This window comes from Pan troglodytes, chromosome 12, assembly GCF_028858775.2.
Source record: "Pan troglodytes isolate AG18354 chromosome 12, NHGRI_mPanTro3-v2.0_pri, whole genome shotgun sequence".
Lineage (NCBI taxonomy): Eukaryota > Metazoa > Chordata > Mammalia > Primates > Hominidae > Pan > Pan troglodytes.
This window is the reverse complement of record NC_072410.2, coordinates 23,189,095-23,212,448: the sequence shown is the minus strand read 5'-3', so window position 1 is coordinate 23,212,448 and position 23,354 is coordinate 23,189,095. Positions and strand designations below refer to the sequence as shown.

General features: G+C 38.1%; 1 protein-coding gene across 14 annotated transcripts in view; it reads right to left on the bottom strand.

The window, feature by feature from the left end:
* The window catches only part of AFF3 (ALF transcription elongation factor 3), a 597,234-nt gene that overhangs the window by 177,652 nt on the left and 396,228 nt on the right, over positions 1-23,354 (bottom strand). For all 14 annotated transcript variants that reach the window (XM_054678053.2, XM_054678052.2, XM_054678050.2 and 11 more), the window contains 2 exons: positions 21,345-21,381; positions 4,296-4,347 (listed from right to left, as the gene is read on the bottom strand). In XM_054678053.2, the coding sequence (XP_054534028.1) occupies positions 4,296-4,347; positions 21,345-21,381 (89 nt within the window). The remainder of the gene's footprint in view (positions 1-4,295; positions 4,348-21,344; positions 21,382-23,354) is intronic.

The following is a 23,354-nucleotide window of genomic DNA, read 5'->3' as shown; positions in this document are numbered from 1 at the left end:
GTGACTTACTCAATTCCCAGCCACTCTGGCAGCCCTAAACTCTATCCCCTGACACCTCAAGCCATTACAGCTGTGGCTTTCTCCTTGAGTTCTAATTGTTCTTTGTGGACTGGGGCATACCCTCATGGGAGAAGCTATATAAACGTAGTTCTCACTCTTTCAAGGATCAAATGACCCTCTTTCAAGGATCAAATTTCCTACATTCTCTGCCTTCTTTTAGTTAGACTATGAATAGTTTTTTTAACAAAAGTATTTTGTCCAGAGTTTGTAACAGCTATCTGCAGGAGAGTTAGTCTAAGATAGGTTCTTCCATCATTAATATAACTGGAAGTCTGTCACAGACATTTTAATTTGTGCTTTTGTGTGTGCACACATGTTAAGATTAAATCGCTCCTTTCATTGCCCTGAATGCTCATCGGATCACTAAATAATATATATTGAAGGATTACTCAGGTGTTGTCCAGACTGTGTCATACTGCCAAGCATTGATCATCTGAAACCAATCATGATCGATCTCCCGTTTTTAAAGGAGGCCATGAAGAAAGATGCTTCCTTAGGAAATAAACTCTTCTGTTTGGAGACTCCCAACCTTGTATTACAATTTAAGTCCATATAATGGCTTTAGTGACTCAGGGTCATAGAGTTATACAGACAGAGGGATGTATAGGCCTTACTGAAGCCACACTGGTTCCACCACACCATGAATATGACAGAGGCATCTTTCCCAGTGCCCCATGCTTGCTAGCCCTGTTTTCTTCGCTCTGCTCCACTCCTGCAGCTGCCATGGAGCCTATTATGTTTCATGTTTTACTTAGGCTGTCTCCCCTTTTCCCATTTTCAGAAATCTGTGTACCCCTGGTTCTGTTTACCTGACTTCTGAATCACTCTGATTACTCTGCCCCTTAATGTTACAGGCCAAACTACTTCTTCCCAAAATGTATATGTTGAAATCCTAACTTCCAGTGCCTCAGAATGTGACTTTATTTAGAGACAGGGTCTTTACAGAGGTAATCAAGTTAAAATGAGGTCATTAGGGTGGGCCCTAATCCAATATGACTGCTGACTATATAAACAGACACAGAGATAGACATGAACAGAGAGACGATGACGTGAGGACATGTTGGGAGGAGACGGTCACCTACAAGCGAAGGACAGAGGCCGGGGATAACTCCTCTCTTTACATCTCCCAGAAGCAACCAACCCTGCTGACACCCTGACTGGGACTTCCAGCCTCCAGAACCATGAGAAAATAAATTTCTGTTACTTTCGCCACCTACTTGCTGGTACTTTGCTCTGGCAGCCCTACCAGATCAGTATGCTTACCACTTAACAAATCCTCTGCTCCCAATTTTCCTACTTGATTGTGACTCATGGCTTTAGTTTGTCTCTTGAGACCCACACCCCCTCTTGGTATGGAAAATGGGCAAAAATCAGAAGGTTTATGCTCTAACTCCTCACTTCAGTGGAATGACCTTTCTTTTCTTTTTTTTTTTTTTTTGAGACACAGTCTCATGCTGTTGCCCAGGCTGGAGTGCAGTGGTGCAATCTTGGCTCACTGCAACCTTCGCCTCCTAGGTTCAAGCAATTCTCCTGCCTCAGCCTCCCCAGTAGCTGGGATTACAGGCGCATGCCACCACACTCAGCTAATTTTTGTATTTTTAGTAGAGGTGGGGTTTCGCCATGTTGGCCAGGCTGGTTTCAAACTTCTGACTTCAGGTGATCCACCCACCTGGGCCTCCCAAAGTGCTGGGATTACAAGTGTGAGACACCGCACCTGGCCTGGAGTGACCTTTCTGATCCTCAGATTCCTTATCCATAATATGGGGATATTGTTTCTATCCTACCTACCTAAAAAAGCTCAGAAAGATGCTGCACATAAGAATGTAAAATACTACACAAATCAAAGGCACCCTGAATCTCACTCTTTATCCGTAATGTACTGTACCTCATACCCAATTATAACAGAACCTCTATTAGAGGTCTCTTGAGCGGTTTCAAGTTCAGAATTCTCCATTCATAGGAGAGATGCTTGCAACCTGTTATTTCTAGTTTAAGAGGCAGGTGCCTAAGAAACCGTTTTGCTCAAAGAGGCAGGAATATGGGGTGATGCTTCAAGCTCCCATTGTTTTTATATTTCCAGAGGGTTTAAAAGTAATTCCTCAGACAACTTACCTATTTTTTTTCTTTTTTTTTTTTTCTGAGATAGAATCTCCCTTTGTCACCCAGGCTGGAGTGCAGTGGTGCGATCTCTGCTCACTGCAACCTCTGCCTCCCGGGTTCAAGTGATTCTCTTGACTCAGCCACCTGAGTAGCTGAGATTACAGGCACGCGCCACCACGCCCAGCTAATTTTTTTTTGTATTTTTAGTAGAGATGGGGTTTCAGCATGTTGGTCAGGCTAGTTTCGAACTCCTGACCTCGTGATCCGCCCCCCTTGGCCTCCCAAAGTGCTGGGATTACAGGTGTGAGCCACCGTGCCTGGCCAACTTACCTATTTTCATAGATGTTATAAGAAATAAGGTACAGAGTAAAGCAAACCAGTGCTTTTAGGCAATACACTTTTTATTTTTTTATATATTATTTTTGAGACAGTCTTACTTTGTCACCCAGGCTGGAGCACAGTGGCATGATCTTGGGTTTAAGCTATTCTTGTGCCTCAGCCTCCCGCATAGCTGGGATTACAGGTGTCTGCCACCACACCCAGCTAATTTTTGTATTTTTAGTAGAGACGAGGTTTTGCCATTTTGGCCAGGCTGGTCTCAAATTCCTGGTCTCAAGTGATCTGCCTGCCTCGGCCTCCCAAAGTGTTGGGATTACAAGCGTGAGCCACTGAGCCTGGCTGGGAACGGACATTTTAGAAATACGTAAGGGAAGGAGAACTTTAGAAGCACATCCAACTGCCTTAACCAAATGGGTGCCTACTGAATGTGATTTTTAACTATGTAAAATTAAATGTAGGATGCTAGTCACTTTCCAACATACTTTGTATATTCTTTGTCAGTCTTTAAAATAATTTCATTATTGAGAATTTGAAAAAATTGTTTCTACAATTAAAACTTTTATAAAATAATTTATTAAAAAATACAACTTCCCCCAAATAGCTTACATTCTGGTTGCATGAATTTTTATGCAGTTTCTACTGTTACTCAAAAGAACTGAATTTTCAATGATTCTACCCTTTTCAGTTCTCTAGAATGCCTCCAGATGGCATTAAAAGCCTTTCCCATTATATTTTACAACACAAAAAAATTAAAAATTAGTAACATTTTAACCATTTAAGACCAGCCACATTCATTATAACATCTGAAAGCAGGACAATGGAACTATTTAAACTTTTAGGGAAGTATCTTAAGAAAGACAAACATATAATCATATCTCTTATGAAATACACAGCTCTCCTATTCAAGCCAAAGGATCTTTCTAGACAAAGAAACAGATTTTGGACAAAATAAGACACTCAGTATTTTACCACAAACTGATTTCCAATCAACAGCACTTAAAAAATGCTGTTTTTTAAAATCCTGATCCCCATACAGATAAATTCACAAAGCCTATCTTATAATAAGAAAACACATGCCACTGCTCATAAGTGATAAAAATAAAGATTTTTAAGGAGCAAACCTGTTATTGACTCTTATGGAACTAAAATAAAGTCACTTGTTAGCTCATGAATTTTTTAATTTAAATGTTGGTATATCAATTTGGCATCAAATTAATCAGTAAAAATATATTTGGATTCCTTGAATATTGAGAAGAAACAGACAAAACATAGAGTGAGGAGCACATGTTTTATAAGGGCCTTTTCTTATGTTTTTAAAACTGCTTTTGTTAATTCAAAAAAGAAACTTGAGATTCCAGAGATATCGATAATTGTGCTTTTCACATAATTCCAAGGTGAGGTTGCAGATGGCAAGCTTCTGAAATGACCTTGTTACTGCACAGCTGTGTGGGACAGCATACCTCCCAGTTTAAGTGTGAAAAGTTATGCAATTCTTAAGATGATGCTGAAAGTCTCCAACCAAATCCCCCCAGCATGCATGCTCAAATCTCATTACATTTCTACTTCATAAAGAGAAGCATTTGCATTTTTCAAGATTCCTCTTACTCTGCTAAAGCATAAAAAAGACCTCAAATGCATCTGCACCCAAAGCATTTAGAAAGACATTATCATGAGAAAAGAGAACCATGGGCTTCCTTCCATCATCATTATTACTATTACAAGATACTTGCACTATCTCATTTTATGAGGCATATTTAAGAACAGGCATCTCTGATAGAAAAATGAAAGAAACTTACGATGTATTCGATGTGCCATTGTCTGGACTCTCTGGCTCTGCATCACCTTTCTCTTAAAAAGGAAGCAGAAAAAAATACCGACATATGAGTCTTACAGTCTTTAAGATTTAAGAGAGATTAAATATATTTCCATGCTCCTATTAACAATCTTTCAAAATGTGTAGCAGGAGGCTTTTAAAACATCTTTTATTGTCTGAGAACCGGATTTGCAAAATAATTTCTTTTCTGCAATGCAACTGCCCAGGCACAAATCTGTGAGTAGGTACTGAGGAGCTATTTGCAAACAACCAGAGGCTTGGAGTGGAGACTTTGCCAGAAGATGAATATCTTACAGATGGAACCTGTTTCCTTCCACTTCACTTTACAGAAAATTTCAGGAAATAAATCCATTGGCATTCTATATCCAAGGCACTTTGAACTTTGATTGCTTCTGCTAACATAAGCCAAACCAGGTCAGGCTGAATCAGAACTTGGAGGAAAGATTTTTTTTTTTTTTTTTTGAGGCAGAGTCTCACTCTGTCACCCAGGCTGGAGTGCAGTGGCACAATCTCGGCTCACTGCAACCTCCACCTCCCGGGTTCAAGCAATTCTCCAGTCTCAGCCTCCCGAGTAGCTGGGACTACAGGTGCCTGCCACCACACCTGGCTAATTTTTTATTTTTTGTAGAGACGGGGTTTCACCATGTTGGCCAGGCTGGTCTTGAACTCCTGACCTCAAGTGATCTGCCCGCCTCGGCCTCTCAAAGTGTTGGAATTACAGGCGTGAACCACCACGTCCGGCCAGGAGGAGAGAATTTTTACTGAACACTGAGGTTGCACTGTAGGTCCCAAGATCCCCCTATTTTATACCCCATAGAGAGCCCTGGTGGCAGGTTTTGGGGCCCCTAGCTTAAAGCAGAATGAGATGTAAACCAGAAATCCTTTCTGACCATCTGAAAGGCTAGTTAAGGAAATGCTTCTGTGGGCTGTGATCATTGAGGAATTAACGAGTTGTATGTAGTTGGGGGAGCTTGGAACCAGTTCACTTCTTGTAGTTTACAGTAGGCTTAATGTAATTCCTAATCCTTCATCAATTGGTGGTTTGAACCATGCATCCTCATTCTGTAAGGAGTTTCTTTGTATTTCCTTGAGGCTTGGAGATGGAAGAAGTCACTGATAACTGAGAGCGTGGGCTCGTGTGTTTCCTGATGGTTGTGCAGAGCCAATACACCCCAGAGAAGGCTGTGAGTTGCAAGAAATAGGACTGTGGTAGTAACTTGGTTTGCTATGCTCTTTCAAGTCAGGCCTGGAGATCTCTAGAATCCTTTGGTCTACTGCTCAGGTCCTTGGGCCCACACATTGTACCATACCCCTTTTGTCAGCTGTCAACATTAGCTTGTCATCACCTAGTCCCAGGAATGACTCCCTAAATTACATAATGAACATATCCCAAAGGTATTGCCCAAACTGAACTCAAAATCAAACTTTATACGTCCTTCTCTTTTTCTTATAGGAATAAACAGTTGTGAGAAAAAGAAGACACAGTTTCTACAGTTCGTACATCTATCTCAGACGTTTATCCAGTGCCAGAACAGCTATGAGGGACTTTGGCTAAAAGCTGGTCAGATGAGGGGGAAAAACAAAAAAGCCACAAAATCTATTTTAACTGCCTTGATAACAAACATTGATTAGGCAGGGCCTCAATACATATAAAACCATGTTGGAATAAAGGCTAAAGTAGCAAATTAATAAATTTGCTTTAAAGCTCATTCTTGTATATTTTCTTTTGTCTTCCAGGCAAGGTCTGTGGTGCACTCATTTAGGAGGCAAATAAGGCCTGTTCAACTGGCTTCAGTGCTGGAAAATAATTTAGTACTTTGCAGAAACATTTTTTCCATGGACTAACCACAATCCCTCTTGTAATCCTAAAATAGAGAGTTATAACACCTGCATTATATAAGACAAAACTAAATGGAAGTGTATTTTTTTTCTCAAATATATGGATCCTTTCCCCCAACCTGCTTTAATTTGGTGAAACTGGTTACTTTCCCCAGTCTCTAGCCTGCAGTAGTTACCACATTCCATCTTAATGAAGAATGTAAAACAGCAGGCTTGGAAGCAGCAGGCAATGGTAAAATTCCCAAACAATTTATGTCAGAAAACAGGAAATTGAAAATAAAAACGAAGGCATTGTTTGGATGTTTGAAGAAATATATTTTGCCTTGACCAATCATGCTGCCCAAGTCGTCAGCATGGGGACAGATGCGCAGCTGATTATCTTTGCTCTTAGCAGCACTTATGTTGTGGCAACAGGGCAAACAGAATAGGTTCTGGCAAATAGGAAGGATATACTGGGGCCAAACAGGACATGGTGAACAGTCTGAGAGGGAGTGTTCTCAGCAAATTCAGTGCTGATAATGAATTTGCCTTTCTGGGGGGAAAAGTAAGCTGGTCAGGAACGAGATGGGATTAAAACTATTTTTGTCCTTCAGAAAGAATAAAACACAAAGCTTCCCCCACATCTTGAAATTTTAGGTGATGAAATTTCTGAAGTTAACTTGAAATGTTTAAGTGTATACACCACTGAGAATTATGGTCTCTTTATTAGGACCCAAGGGAAAATGATGAATGTAATGGAACATTCTAGAACATTAGTACAATTTTTTTTTTTTTTTTTTAGTTGGGTGCGCAGGAGATGTTTCCCACTCCGCCCCCTGCCCGCCCCACCATCCAAAGACAGCTGTCTCCAGGGTCCTCCTGTTTGTGTCAGCTGTTTTCATGATGGATATTTCATGATGGACCAATGTTTCACACTGGTCTCTTTGGGAGGGAATCTGCATTGGTCATTAATAAGCTGGGTGCAGGGAAGCCATTTTACATGCGGAAATACAATTACAGAGAGGAAGAGGGGAAAAAATGAGCCACGGAAAGAACTATATATGCAAATATATATGCATATATGTAAATATATGTAAAATCTATGTATCTATGTGTACTATACACTTTCAATTTGACAGTCCATATTTGTCTGGCTGGGCCTTCCACATTGCCTAACATACACTAGGTGCTCAGTATGTGTCTTCTGTTCTGATGCCCTGTCACTAATACAGAATTCCATGCTGCAGTGGGAAAAGATGCTTAAGGTACCCTCGCCAGCAAGATGAAATATACAGTTTGAGATATGAAACAGCTTGCTGACTCCAATAGGTCACTTAAAAAATTATAACAGTTACCTTTTTAACGCAATGTACAGAGGACTTCTATGTTGGGTGCTCTTGTGAGCATAAAGATAAATAATGTGGAATTCATGCTCTTTAAACATTTAAATAGACTGCACTGCTGGAGTATCTTACTTTCCATCAATAGTGTCATATAGGGACTAAATATGTTTTTTGAAAAGAAAATCAAAATAATCCTGCATTAAACTGAATTCTGCACAGGGAAGTTTTGCTATACTGCAACTTTTTTTTTTTTTTTTTGAGACGGGGTCTCACTCTGTCGCCCAGGCTGGAGTGCAGTGGTGCACTCTCTTCACTGCAACCTCTGCCTCCTGGGTTCAAAGTGATTCTCCTGCCTCAGCCTCCCGAGTAGCTGGGACTACAGGTGCCTGCCACCATGCCCGGCTAATGTTTTTATTTTTAGTAGAGACGAGGTTTCACCATATTGGCCAGGCTGGTCTCCAACTCCTGACCTTGTGATCTGCCTGCCTTAGCCTCCCAAAGTGCTGAGATTACAGGTGTGAGCCACCGTGCTCGGCCATATACTGCCACATTTCTACACAGTTATATCAAAAGCAATCCATGTTTATGGTTTTAAAAAAATGAACAGAAAAGAAAAGGTAATGACTTTGCTTACTTTTATTTTAAATTCTGTTAGCCCTTCAATGATTAGTCTAAGTGATGTGTTTTTCTTTGCTTGAGATGGAGTCCCAGTCTGTTGCCCAGACTGGAGTGCAGTGGTGCAATCTTGGCTTACTGCAATCTCTGCCTCCCGGGTAATCTCAAGTGATTCTCCTGCCTCAGCCTCCTGAGTAGCTGGGATTACAGCTGCATGCCACCACACCTGGCTAATTTTTATATTTTTAGTAGAGATGGGGTTTCACCATGTTGGCCAGGCTGTTCTCGAAATCCTGGCCTCAAGTAATCTGCCCTCCTTGGCTTCCCAAAGTGCTGGCATTACAGGCGTAAGCTACCGTGCCCAGCTAATGCGTTTTTATTTCTAGATGTACCAACTTTAGACAGTGCCTAATGATTTCTGATATGAAAGACAAGAGGCAAGGTATTTAATATTCTCCCCTCCCTTATAATTTTTATTAGTTCTGTTATTATTTTTAGTGCCTCTAGTGGGCATTTTTAACTTTAAATATATTTAATCTTATTTCTCTTGATTAATCATCTTCTGACAGTATCTTTTCTTTCATACCATGTAAAATGAGGAAACTCACCCATCTATCCTTCCCTCCCACCTCCCCGCTCACAGCTATGTCTTTCCTTTTATATCACCAAGATTTAAAATATTCATACTCTGTTCAGTAATTATTGAGTCATCCTCCTTAATACTAATTTAGTTAATAATTTAATTTTTGGTCTTGCCTATAGGTCAAGTAAAAAATCATAAACCAATAATGAGAATTTGCAATATTGTGACAATATAAATATTAGTCACTAAAGAAGAAAGCAGCTTGAGTAGACCTGAACAGGAGGGAATGTCACTAAGGTAGAATGAGTGCAAATGTTCCCGACATTTATGTCAAATGAATTCTCATTGTTATGTTCTACCACGTCACAGGTTTGTCTCAAGCTAAGGTTATGTTCTCCCTAAAATACTGTTAAATAGAGCACGCATTTAGTGAACATAAAATGTATATTTACATGAAATGTATATAGACACTTTCAAAGCATTAAAATGAATGAACTGTGAAAACACCTTCCAGGCCAGGGATGGAACATCATCGAAAGTGCCTTCACTGGCTCCCATCTCTTCCCACCCTTCCCACCAGCTATTGGTAAGAGAATTGTGGCTGGGCACAGTGGCTCACGCCTGTAATCCCAGCACTTTGGGAGGCTGAGGCAGGCAGATCACGAGGTCAGGAGATTGAGACCATCCTGGCTAACACGGTGAAACCCTGTCTCTACTAAAAATACAAAAAAATTAGCCAGGCGTGGTGGTGGGCGCCTGTAGTCCCAGCTACTCAGGAGGCTGAGGCAGGAGAATGGCATGAACCTGGAGCTTGCAGTGAGCCGAGATTGTGCCAATGCACTCCAGCCTGGGCGACAGAGCGAGACTCCGTCTCAAAAAAAAAAAAAAAAAGAATTGTGTGTTAATCATTCTCTTTGTTTTCTGGAGAGTTTTTTTTTTTTTTTCTTTTTAACCACCTATGTATGTATTAATAAATTAACTCTGTTTTGGTCATTGTTGTTTCTAAACTTCATACGACTCTAATCATACCTAGGCATTCTTCTGAGACTCACTTCTATCATGCAGTGTTATGAATTTTAGATTTAGCCGTCATCCTGCATGTAGCTACAGTTTGTTCATCCTCACTGCTGTGCAATACTTTATTGTATAAATATACCAGTTTCTTATTTGTTCTTCTCCTGATGGACATTTAGATTTTTGCCATCATGAACAACAGAACTGCAAACATTCATGAACACCCTTCCTCATGCACATGTTAGGAGTTCTGGGCCTTAAGACTTCCATATGGCCAACTTTAGCAGGGAATCCAAAACTGATTTCCAAATTAACACTCCCCAGACAGTATATGAGACTTCAAACTGATTCACATCCATACCAACACTTGTTATGATCAAGGTTTTAAAGTTTTTTCTAATTTAATAATGTAGAATATAATTTTGTTTTGGTGTCTGCATTTCTCTGAGCACTAATGAGGTAAATATTTTGTACTTGCTCTTCTGTGTCATTTCTTAAAAATTATTTTTTAGTATTAATTTCTTATTCATAGAAACATTTTATTGTCTCAATAAGAGTCATACATATAGTCGTGTGTGTGTGCGTGTATAACTTTTCAATACATATATAAAACTTGGCCGGGCGCGGTAGTTCATGCCTGTAATCCTAGCATTTTGGGAGGCCGAGGCAGGCGGATCATGAGGTCAGGAGATTGAGACCATCCTGGCTAACATGGTGAAACCCTGTCTCTACTAAAAATATAAAAAATTAGCCGGGTGTGGTGGCGGGCGCCTTGTAGTCCCAGCTACTAGAAAGGCTGAGGCAGGAGAATTGCTTGAACCTGGGAGGCGGAGGTTGCAGTGAGCCGAGATCGCGCCACTGCACTCCAGCCTGGGCGACAGAGTGAGACTCCGTCCAAAAAAAAAAAAAAAACCAAAACAACAACAACAACAACAAAAAAACTTCTCCCAGTGTTAGCCTTTTTATTTTTTCTATTATCTTTGGATAATGTTAAGTTCTTAATTTTAATGTACTCAAATTTATAGATAATTTTCTTTGACACTTTTTGTGATTTAAGAAAAACATCAGAAAAATGTTTTATACTGTCTTCTAAAAGTGTATACTTTTACTGATTTTTAAAAAATACCTGGATTGGTTTTTGTATATGGTGTGGGGTAGGAGTTAAGTTTCGTTTTTCTCCCTAGAAATAACCAGTTATTACGGTACTTGAAGTCCATTCTTTCTCTATTAATCTATATCATCATCTCTGCCATGAGTCCAGTTTTCATACGCCTGTGGATCTGCTTCTGGGTCTCTACTCACTCACTTTCATTGCTCAATTTGTCTATTACTGCCCTCGTTACTTAGCTTTAATATATATTTAAAAATATTCGTAAGGCAAAGCTCCAACCTTGCTCTTCAGGAACATCTTGGCTATTCTTAGCCCTTTGATCTATTGTATAAATTTGAGTATCATCAGTTTGTCAATTTCCACATACCCAAAAGTTGGAAATTTGATTGGAGCTGTATTAAATCTGTAGATATCTGAAGAGAACTTGTATCTTTACAACATTGCATCTTCCAATTCATGTACTTGGTATTAGGCATCTCCATTTATTTTGATATTCCTTAACGTATTTCAATAGTTTGTTAATTTTCTCCATAGAGGTCTTAACACATCTCTTGACAGGGTTATTGCTTAGTAACTTATATTTTTATACTAATATTAAAAGTTGTTTTAAACTATAATTTTCAGTTGTTAGTGTAGGGAAATGAAATTAATTGTGTATACAGCAATCTTGCTAAATTTTCTTATTAATCCTAATAATCTGTAGATTCTTTTGAGTTTTCTGCATAAACAATATAATTTGAGAAAATGAATGTTTTTCTCCTTTCTAACAGGTTCTTTTTTCTTCCTAATTTATTGCCTCAACCAAGGATGTCCAGTATAATGTTGCATAAAAGTGGAACTCATGTCTTGTTCCTCATCTTGAGGGGAATGCTGCAAATGTTTCAACACTAAATAGGATTCTTGTTTTGAGTTTTTTTGGCAGATACTGTTATTGTGTTAATGAAGTGGGCTTCTATTCCTGATTTGCTATTTTTCCTTTAAATCATGTATAATGAATTTTATCAAATGCTTTTTCTTAATTTATTGAAACAATCCTATTTTTCTCTTTTAATATTTTAATATAATTAATCATGTTAATATTATAAAAAGGATCCAATTTTGAATTCCTAAAATAAGTACAGTTTCTTAATTATGAGTTATATTTTAAAATATATTTTGTACTTTGCTGGATGGAATTTACAAATATTTGACCTAGAATTTTTACATTTATGATCATGAATGATACCTGTGAATTCTTTTTCTTGTACTGGCTTGTCAAGTTTTGATATCAAGGTTATACTGCCTTGATATAATGAGTTGAGAACTGCTGGCTTTTTCTAATTCTCTGAAGAAGGGTGTAGGTTTGGAATTACCTCTTCCTGTGAGTTTGGTAGAATTCTTAGTACAAATGTCTAGCCTTGAAATTGTGTGTGTGGAATGATTTTTTAAAAATTACTGGGCCAATTGTTAAAACGGCTATAGGATTATTCAGGTTATATTTATATGTAAATTTCATATAAAACATATACATATATACATATAATACCTGAAAAATCATTTTAATCATAGTCATTTCATCTAGTTTTGAAAAAATTTTGGTATAATTTTGCACATAACATATTTTTGTTCTTGATCTGCATCACAGTTTGTTCCCTTTTTGATTCCTAATATTATTTATTTGTGCCTTTTCTCTTTTTGTCCTGATCAATCTCTCTGCAAAGTTTGTCAACTGTATTATAACTTCATTGAATAAACTTTTGGCTCCATTGACATTTAAAATTTTATCTCTGCTATTTTATTAATTTCTGCTTTTGTTTTTTTTTGTAAATCTCTTTTCCATTTGTTTTGGGTTTATTTTCTCTTCTTTCAGCTCTTAAGATGGATGCTTAGTTCATTAATTTTTTGTTTGCTAGTATGAGTCATTTCCTTATTTATTTAGAGACGGAGTCTCACTCTGTCATCCAGGCTGGAGTGCAGAGGTGAGATCTCGGCTCACAGCAACCTCCGCCTCCCAGGCTCAAGCGATTCTCCTGCCTCAGTCTCCCGAGTAGCGGGGACTACAGGTGCCTGCCACCACACCCAGCTAAATTTTGTATTTTTAGTAGAGATGGGGTTTCACCACGTTGGCCAGACTGGTCTCGAATTCCTGACCTCAATGGATCCGCCCACCTCAGCCTCCTAAAGCGCTGGGATTACAGGCATGAGCCACTGCACCCGGCTTCTAGTATGAGTATTTCAGATGCAAAGCTGTAACTTTCCCTCTAATTCAGTTTCTTCCTCCAGTTTTAATATTAGGTATTTCTATTACCTTTCAGTCCCAAATATTTACTAATATCCAGAGTGATTCTTAATTTCTAAACATGTGTTTTCCCTCCTAGTCATATTTTCATTATCAATTTCTAATTTAATCATATTGTGGTTGGAGACCATGGTAAATATAATATTTATCTTTTAAAATCTGTTGAAACTTGCTTTATGGTCCAGTAGTTGTCAATTTTCATAACTGTTCCCTGTCTGCTTGAAAATAATGCATATTCTGCAGCTGTTGGGTAATGTACTCTTGCTCATTGTGTTGTTTAAATCTTATGTATCCTTACTAATTTTTCTGTTTGCATTATACAACAGTTACGAATTTATGTTTACATCTTCCATTAAGATAACACATTTCTCCTTGTAATTTGTGACTTTTACTTTTAAAAATTTGAAGCTATGCTTGGAATTTACATATATCAAATTATTCTGTCCATATGGTAAGTTGTATCTTTCCTTGGGTAGTGACCCTTTTTAACTGTAGTAATGCTTTTTGCTTAAAGTTTATTTTTCTGGTATCAGAATAAACATATCATCCTTTTTTATCACCAATATTTGGCTGGCATATATTTTCCTAACGTTTTTCCTTCAAATTTTCTGAATCTTTAATTTCTAAATGTGTCATTGTAAATAGCACAGAGCTAGAGTTTTATTTTTTAAATCAATTTGGTCAATATTTGTTATTGAATCATTGCATCTAATCCATTTGTTTAAATTACTGATTTTTTTTTTTTTTTTTTGAGACGGAGTCTCGCTCTGTTGCCCAGGCTGGAGTGCAGTGGCGCAATCTCGGCTCACTGCAACCTCCGCCTCCCAGGTTCAAGTGATTCTCTTGCCTCAGCCTCCTGAGTAGCTAGGACTACAGGCATACGCCACCACGCCCGGCTAATTTTTGTATTTTTAGTAGAGATGGGGTTTCACCATGTTGGCCAGGCGCGTCTCGAACTCCTGGCCTCAAGTGATCTGCCCACCTCGGTCTCCCAAACTGCTGGGATTACAGGCGTGAGCCACCACGCCCGGCCTTTAAATTACTGATTTAATTTATGCTACCATATTTTTCCATATACTCTGTTTCATTTTCTCTTCTTTAATTCTTTTGGATTAACTAATAATATTCATATTCTATTTTTAACTTGGTTTGTAAGATGTTCTCCACATTTGGTTTGTAGGTTAAATACCTTTTAGTATAGTTTAGTGGTTACCCTACAAATTGCAAATATTTACTTAATTTATCAAAGCCCAAAGTTAAAATTTTTATCCTTCTCCAAAATAATTACAGGAACTTAGAAGATTTTAATTCCACATTCTCATCTTATTTTATGCTATTGTTTTGTGGATTCCAATTGTATTTATTTTGATTACTTAACAATATATTATTACTGGTGCATGCAATCAACATTGTTTAAATTTTCCCCATATTTACTTTCACTGCATTTAATCTTTCTCGCACCTCACATTCCTTCTGAACAAAGTATGTCTTTTAAAATTTCTTTTGTGAGGATTTACTGGTGGCATACTTTCCCAGCTTTTGTCTGAAAATGTCTTGACTCATTAAATTTTTTTTTTGCAAGATACACAATCCTAAGCTGATAGTTATTTTTTCTCAACTCAGTGATGCTTCAGCTTCTCTGTTTGCAGGCTCCCACTGATGCTGTTGTGAAGTCAGGTGTAAGTTGGTTGAGTTGTTGAAGATATTAAAGGGTATTTTAATTTTTATGTGTACTTTAGCTATAATGTGTGTAGTGTGGACTTTTTTTTTTTTTTCATTTATCCTTGGTATTCACTGGGTTTCTTGACTCTGTGGATTAATGTCTTTCAAGTCTGGAAAATTCTCAGCCATCAATCATCTTCTTCAGTACTGTCTCGCTTCCCTTTCCCTTTCTGAAATTCTAGTTAGATGTATGTTAGACTTCCCCACTTTATCTCCATGTCTCTTAACTAATTTCCTGTTTTCCATTTCTGTCTCTCTAGGCTGCATTCTAGATAATTTCTTAAATTCAACTTTCCAATTCATTAATTCTTTCTCAGCTATGTCTAATGTGCTGTTACATCTGCCCATGGAAATTCTAATTCCTATTATATTATTTTGTTCCTAGAAGTTCTGTTTAACACTCCTCCAAGTTTTCTTGCTCTTTACCACATTTCCAATCCTCTCTTTTATTTCCAGAAATTAAAGCAAGGGCTCTAATTTCACATTCTAGGCTTGATAACCCCAGTTTCTGAATTAGGAGTCTGATTCTCCGCTGTCCTGTTTGTTCTTGCTCTTGCTCATGGTCTCGTTTCCTTTTTTGTAAGGGGTTCTTTTCTGATTGTAAGTTGCTCATTTCCCTTAGTGCTCTACTTCTGTTATTATTCATTCCTCTCCATTTTCTTTTTCTGCCACCTTGACTGGCTGTGTATCTTCAATCCCTTTCATATTTTCCATCTGTGTTTTGCTTTATACTCAGAAAAAAAAAGTTTTCAACTTTATATTCAACGTTTCAGACTTCAGCTATTATCATCCCTTCTATTGATTTTGTCAATCATATTTTTAATTCTCAAGTGTTCATTTGTTCTGTAATTACCTCTTTTTCATACCAATCTGTTCTCTTTTTATTTAACACAAATAATTTCAAATCTTTCTAAGGACTGTAATTATACTTGAAACTTTTTTCTTCTTTACCTTGAATTAGATTTCCTAGATTTCCTTTGGGACTAGTCTTTCTTTTTGGTGTCACTGGTTATATATTCATATTTTTAAATAAAAAATTGGTTAACAAAGGTAGTTGGCGTGGCTTTCCTGTATCAGTATTCTGATCAATTTTTCTAACACACCTATCCTTTGTAGGGAAGAGCTGATTTATGGCTCTTTGTAAGTGGGCAGGGTATGTTGATGTGAAGGATTCATTTAGGGCTCAAGAGAAGAGAAGCCTCCAGGTAAGCTGTAAGCCCAAGCCCTTCCTCCACCCTCTCCTCTAAGAAAAATATAAAGCACTGTACTTCAGGTGTATAGAATTTTTGTTTATTTCCCTTGAGAAATAGTTGACTCTTCTGCCATTACTCCATGTCATCTATTTTTAAGGTCTGGTACTATCTTAGAATCTATTCTGTTTCTCTCTTTGGTATTAGTTCTCAATGAGGAGTGAACTGTTCGATTTTTTTTTTTTTTTTTAGCAAATATTACTGTACTTTTTGTTTTTGGGGGTTTTTGAGAAAAAATCATCCTGAAAGCTCTGTGTGGGAATCCGTGAGGATGGGGGTGGAGGGGTAATGGTTGAAGGATGGCCAGGTGTTCCCATCACTGCAAGCAATTCGCACTTGTTCTCTCTTGGGGTCCAGTGCAAATGTGGTCTTTCCTGGGGCTCCTGGGGGCTGTTCCCACCACCACTAAAACTTGTTCCTGTCTGATTGTTCCTTTGCTGTGTCACGACCTTCCCTGTTCAGGAGTATTTTTCAGTAGGGTTTTATTACTTTCGGCTTTCCAGAACACAACTAAATTTCTGGTTTGCTGACGGCACTTCTTCCTGGTTTTGGTGTTATTTTGGATTTATTTCCATTTCTACAGCTTCATGGCTATTAGGTGGGGATTCTGAAGGAAGGGGAAGAATTGCTTAAGTGCAGTCTCTCAACTGAACAGGACGTTCTCATAATTTTTAAAAATGTAGACATACATCATCCATGTTAATATTCAAGTATCTCAATGCTTAATAAGCTTCCATTTTATAATATCAAGTTCAATTGATCAGTAATTCAGCAAATGATCTACCTTTTGAAATATTTGTATTGAAAGTCATTTTCTGTTTCTACAATCCTTCCTTTAGTATCTATAATACAGTCTTTCTCACTTCAAAGAGAATAAAAGCACTGGCCTAAAATAATGAGTTAGTAATCAATCCACACAGATATTTTGTTTTTGGTTTCTCTGAAGCTCAGTATTTCTCTATTTCTTTTTTTAAATTTTTTATTTTATTATTATTATACTATAAGTTTTAGGGTACATGTGCACAATGTGCAGGTTAGTTACATATGTATACATGTGCCATGCTGGTGTGCTGCACCCATTAACTCATCATTTAGCATTAGGTATATCTCCTAATGCTATCCCTCCCCCCTCCCCCCACCCCACAACAGTCCCCAGAGTGTAATGTTCCCCTTCCTGTGTCCATGTGTTCTCATTGTTCAATTCCCATCTATGAGTGAGAATATGTGGTGTTTGGTTTTTTGTTCTTGCGATAGTTTACTGAGAATGATGATTTCCAATTTCATCTATGTCCCTACAAAGGACATGAACTCATCATTTTTTATGGCTGCATAGTATTCCATGGTGTATATGTGCCACATTTTCTTAATCCAGTCTATCATTGTTGGACATTTGGGTTGTTTCCAAGTCTTCGCTATTGTGAATAGTGCCGCAATAAACATACGTGTGCATGTGTCTTTATAGCAGCATGATTTATAGTCCTTTGGGTATACACCCAGTAATGGGATGGCTGGGTCAAATGTTATTTCTAGTTCTAGATCCCTGAGGAATCGCCACACCGACTTCCACAGTGGTTGAACTAGTTTACAGTCCCATCAACAGTGTAAAAGTGTTCCTATTTCTCCACATCCTCTCCAGCACCTGTTGTTTCCTGACATTTTAATGACTGCCATTCTAACTGGTGTGAGATGGTATCTCATTGTGGTTTTGATTTGCATTTCTCTGATGGCCAGTGATGGTGAGCATTTTTTCATGTGTTTTTTGGCTGCATAAATGTCTTCTTTAGAGAAGTGTCTGTTCATGTCCTTTGCTCACTTTTTGATGGGGTTGTTTGTTTTTTTCTTGTAAATTTGTTTGAGTTCATTGTAGGTTCTGGATATTAGCCCTTTGTCAGATGAGTAGGTTGCGAAAATTTTCTCCCATTTTGTAGGATGCCTGTTCACTCTGATGGTAGTTTCTTTTGCTGTGCAGAAGCTCTTTAGTTTAATTAGATGCCATTTGTCAATTTTAGCTTTTGTTGCCATTGCTTTTGGTGTTTTAGACATGAAGCCCTTGCCCATGCCTATGTCCTGAATGGTAATGCCTAGGTTTTCTTCTAGGGTTTTTATGGTTTTAGGTCTAACGTTTAAGTCTTTAATCCATCTTGAATTAATTTTTGCATAAGGTGTAAGGAAGGGATCCAGTTTCAGCTTTCTACATATGGCTAGCCAGTTTTCCCAGCACCATTTATTAAATAGGGAATCCTTTCCCCATTGCTTGTTTTTGTCAGGTTTGTCAAAGATCAGATAGTTGTAGACATGCGGCATTATTTCTGGAAGCATTCCCTTTGAAAACTGGCACAAGACAGGGATGCCCTCTCTCACCACTGCTATTCAACATAGTGTTGGAAGTTCTGGCCAGGGCAATTAGGCAGGAGAAGGAAATAAAGGGTATTCAATTAGGAAAAGAGGAAGTCAAATTCTCTCTGTTTGCAGATGACATGATTGTATATCTAGAAAACCCCATTGTCTCAGCCCAAAATCTCCTTAAGCTGATAAGCAACTTCAGCAAAGTCTCAGGATACAAAATCAATGTACAAAAATCACAAGCATTCTTATACACCAATAACAGACAAACAGAGAGCCAAATCATGAGTGAATTCCCATTCACAATTGCTTCAAAGAGAATAAAATACCTAGGAATCCAACTTACAAGGGATGTGAAGGACCTCTTCAAGGAGAACTACAAATCACTGCTCAATGAAATAAAAGAGGATACAAACAAATGGAAGAACCTTCCATGCTCATGGATAGGAAGAATCAACATCATGAAAATGGCCATACTGCCCAAGGTAATTTACAGATTCAATGCCATCCCCATCAAGCTACCAATGACTTTCTTCACAGAATTGGAAAAAACTACTTTAAAGTTCACATGGAACCAAAAAAGAGCCTGCATCGCCAAGTCAATCCTAAGCCAAAAGAACAAAGCTGGAGGCATCATGCTACCTGACTTCAAACTATACTACAAGGCTACAGTAACCAAAACAACATGGTACTGGTACCAAAACAGAGTATTTCTCTATTTCTTACATGTTTACTGGAATCATGATTCCAAACCATATACAAAAACAGCAAGGGAAATGCTGGTGGGGTCAGTTCTCCTAAAGTTTCAAATGTGCTGTAAATTGCAGAGAATTCTCAGACTTAATAGGAATATTATTTTTGTATACACGTGCTGGGGTTTTGGAGAAAGATTTATTTAAAAATGAAAAAAGGCCAGGTGTGGTGGCTCACACCTATAATCTCAGCACTTTTGGAGGCCAAGGCAAGAGGACCGCTTGAGGCCAGGAGTTCAAGACCAGCCTGTGCAACATAGTGAAATGCTGTCTCTAAGAAAAATTTTAAAAAGTGGTATGTGCCTGTAGTCCTGGCTACTTGGGAAGCTAATGTGGGAGGATTGCTTGAGCCCAGGAATTCAAGGTTATAGTAAGCTATAATTGTGTCACTGTACTCTAGCCTGGGCAACAGAGCAAGACCTTGTCTCAAGAAAATGAAATTTAAAAAAAATCCCCTTACTCCTAGAAAAGAAAAAGCTAATCAAAAACTTTTCTTGGACAATGAAATGCCAGAGGGTTTTATACCACACAGGGATAGTGCCACATCATGTCTCGCAGAAGAAGCGTCCGTTTTTATAGAATCTAAATTGCAGTGAATATTACAGCATGCCATAAAAATATGCCGGATGCACACAGAAATCACAGCAGACAGTCCTTGGACAATAATTCAATCTCACGGTGAAGTGATAGCAGCAGCTTTCTGGGAATCAACAGAGTGGGATGAAAAGCTTGTGTCTTTGGGGCAGAGAGCTCTGAATTCAAATTCTAGCTGTCATCTTTTTAGCCAGGTGATTAAAAAATGACTCATTATTAGCCTCAGAAACTCATCTTCTTCATGTGAACACTGAGATCATGCAGCTCATGCAGCTATTGTAAAGATTAAGTGAAATACTGTAAGTCAGGACGCTAGCACAGAATAGACACTCAACAAGAATTTCCTTTGCTCTTCTGTCAAAAATGCCAAGCTGGCAGAAGGTGCATTTATTCATCTATGGGATCCTCCCTTTACCCTGAACATTTAAATTCAATGGTGAGACACAGGGAGGAAAGCACGGGCAACTCTTCAAGACATTCTAGTCTGTGGTGTGCGATGCTGACGTCTGTATACCACGACGTGGACTTAACCAAGTGTTTCTTCTGATCTCTTTTCTGAGGACTAAATTCATCATTTTCTTCAGATTTCATGTCTTTTGTCATTTTGCCTCATCGCTGGTGCCTGTACCCACAGCAAATCCCAACAGAGGGTGGGATAATTAAGTGATATTGCCTCCGCACCACTGTGCCATCACCCCCTCCACCGGCCTTTCTCTAGCTGTGCATGAAAATTCTGCTGCTTCCCAGTGCGTTTGCCAGGACATCTTTTCTCTCTGGCCCATTTGCCTCACAGATGCCCAGTGGTTGAGCCTCAGTTCCACACACAGATCTACAGCTCAGAGGATGTTCAGTCTTCAAATGCAGCTTTGTAATTGGCAAGGGGTGCTCTTAGCTTGCTAGCTGGTCGTGAAACTAGCAAAGCTCAGTCTTTGTGAGTGTGCTTTTAGGACACGAGCAGGGTAGCTTATGAATTTTTAATGCTCAAGCCAACGTTAATACCAATTAGTAGTGCCAAAGAAGAGAATTAAAACACTACTTCATGGAATGATAGCATCCTCTCTTTGACAAAAAAGCCCATGTGTTTTATAGCCACCAATTCAATAAGGAAACTGCTTCTTAGATAGTTGAGTCTGTCTATTTCTGGAAGAGGGCACAGTACATATACCCAGCCGGTTGTGACTTTTCTTCATGGATTCTAAGGTCAATTATCTTAAGGTCTACTGATTGACTTTCTTTGCCCACTCATTTTCCTTTAATTTAGACAACCAATTATGTGCCTTTTAAGTTTTTTTCTCCCTCCACATATACTAGGAACAGCCATAATAAATCATGAAGTTCCTTTCTCTTGGGATGGCTTTGAAATTCACCATTTTCTGTTTTGGCCTTCCTTTCCTTGAATATGCACACTTAAGGTCATCATAAATCTTATTCATTTGGGCAGCACTTGAACAAATGGCCCCTTTCCCCAGTTTTTTAGTGAATTTCTTTGAAACCTACTGTCCAATGTGTGCTCATCCTCCCTCCCCTTCTGCCCTCTGCCCCCGCCCCCTGCTCCCCAGATGAAACTCCAGAGCGAAGTCTTTCTTACTTGGATTATTGTGTCCAGAGGATACAAGCTGAGAGTCCTGAAAGAACAAGAAATATCAATTAATTTTCTTATTTTGACTTTCAAAATCCAAGTTAAACATGAGATCATGTTTAAAACTGGTCATTCAGAACCGATTCATTGCTCTCAATCTCTATCAGCTACTTTAATGAGAAACATATACATGAAGGTGGACACAGACATGTTAAGCAGTTCTGGGAATATACTTCACAATCATTTTTCTTTTGTATTAATGACTTTCTGTTTTGTTTACTGAGGTGAAGTTCACATAACATTAAAATTAACCATTTTAAAGTGAACAACTCAGTGGCATTTGGTACTTTCATAAGGTTGTGCAACCACTACCTCTATCTAGTTACAAAATATTTCCATCACTCTGAAGTCAAATCCCTTACCCATTAAGCAGGGTCTCCCATACCCCTGCCCTCCCAATGCCCCAGCCCCTCACAACCACCAATTTCCATCTGTCTCTTGGATTTATCTATTCTGGATATTTCATATAAATGGAATCATACAACATGGGACCTTTGTGACTGGCTTTTTACTTAACATAATGTTTTTGAGGTTCATCCACTCTGTAGCATGTATCGGTACTTCATTCTTTTTATGGCTGAATAATATTGCGTCACATGGATATACAACAATGTGTTTATCCATTCATCTGTTAATGGGTATTTGGGCTGTTTCTACCTTTTGGATATTGTAAATAATACTGCCATGAATACGCAGGTATGTACACTAGTTCGAGTCCATGTTTTCAATCCTTTTGTGTATATACTTAGGAGCAGAATTTCTGGGTTATATAGCTCTATGTTAAACTTTTTAAGGAACTGCCAAACGATTTTCCACAGCAGTGAAACCATTTTGCAATCCAACAATGTTTGAGGGTTCCAATTTATCTACATCCTTGTCAATGCTTGTTATTTTCCATTAAAAAATGATAGCTATCCTTGTGTGTATGAAGTGGTATCTCACTGCAGTTCTGATTTGTATTTCCCTAATAACTAATGATGTTGAGCATCTTTTCATGTGTTTGTTGGCCATTTGTACATCTTTGGAGAAATATCTATTCAAGTCCTTTGCCATTTTTTAATTTGGTTTGTCTTTTTGTTGTTGAGTTGAATGAGTTCTTGATATAGTTTGGATACTAGACTGTTACCAGATTTATGATTTGCAGTATTTCCTCCCATCCTGTCAATTGTCTTTTCATTTTATCAGTAATGTTCTTTGATGCACAAAAGTTCTAAATTTTCTAAATTTAAAGTTCTAAACATTTTTAATAAAGTTTAGTTTACCTAATTTTTCTTTTGTTGCTCATGCTTTTGGTGTCATTGCTAAGAATCCATTGCCAAATCCAAGGTCATGAAGATTTAAACCTATGTTTTCCTCCCTGATACTTATGGTTTGGGTTCTTATACTCATGCCACTGACCTATTATCATATTGACTTTTAATCTAACTTTTCTTTGAATGAACCTTTACTGCCACCCATCTCCTGTAGATGGGTTTGGCAATCATCCCACCAGTAACACTCTATTAAACAACTGTTGTCAATCTCACGATGGTGGATAAAAAGATTAGTATGGTCTCTACTTATCTGCAATGGAATAAAGCCAGTACTACACAGTATTTTAAGTTTAGTTATTGCTCAGGTAAATAGAGATTGAATTTGATTTTACTTGCATTAAAACAAAATGTTAAAATCTGTTTTGAGGATTTACATCCTCTTTCTTTGCAAAATTCTCATTTAATAGAAAGTAAACCACATACCATATGTTCTTATAAGTGGGAGTTAAGCTATGGGTATGCAAAGGCACATAGAGTGATATGATGAACTATGGAGACTCAGAAGTGGGAGGACAGGAGTGGGACATGAGATAAAAAAACTACATACTGGGTACAATGTACACTACTCAGGTGATGGGTACACTAAACTCTCAGACTTCACCACTATATAATTTATCCATGTAACCAAAAACCACTTGTACCCCAA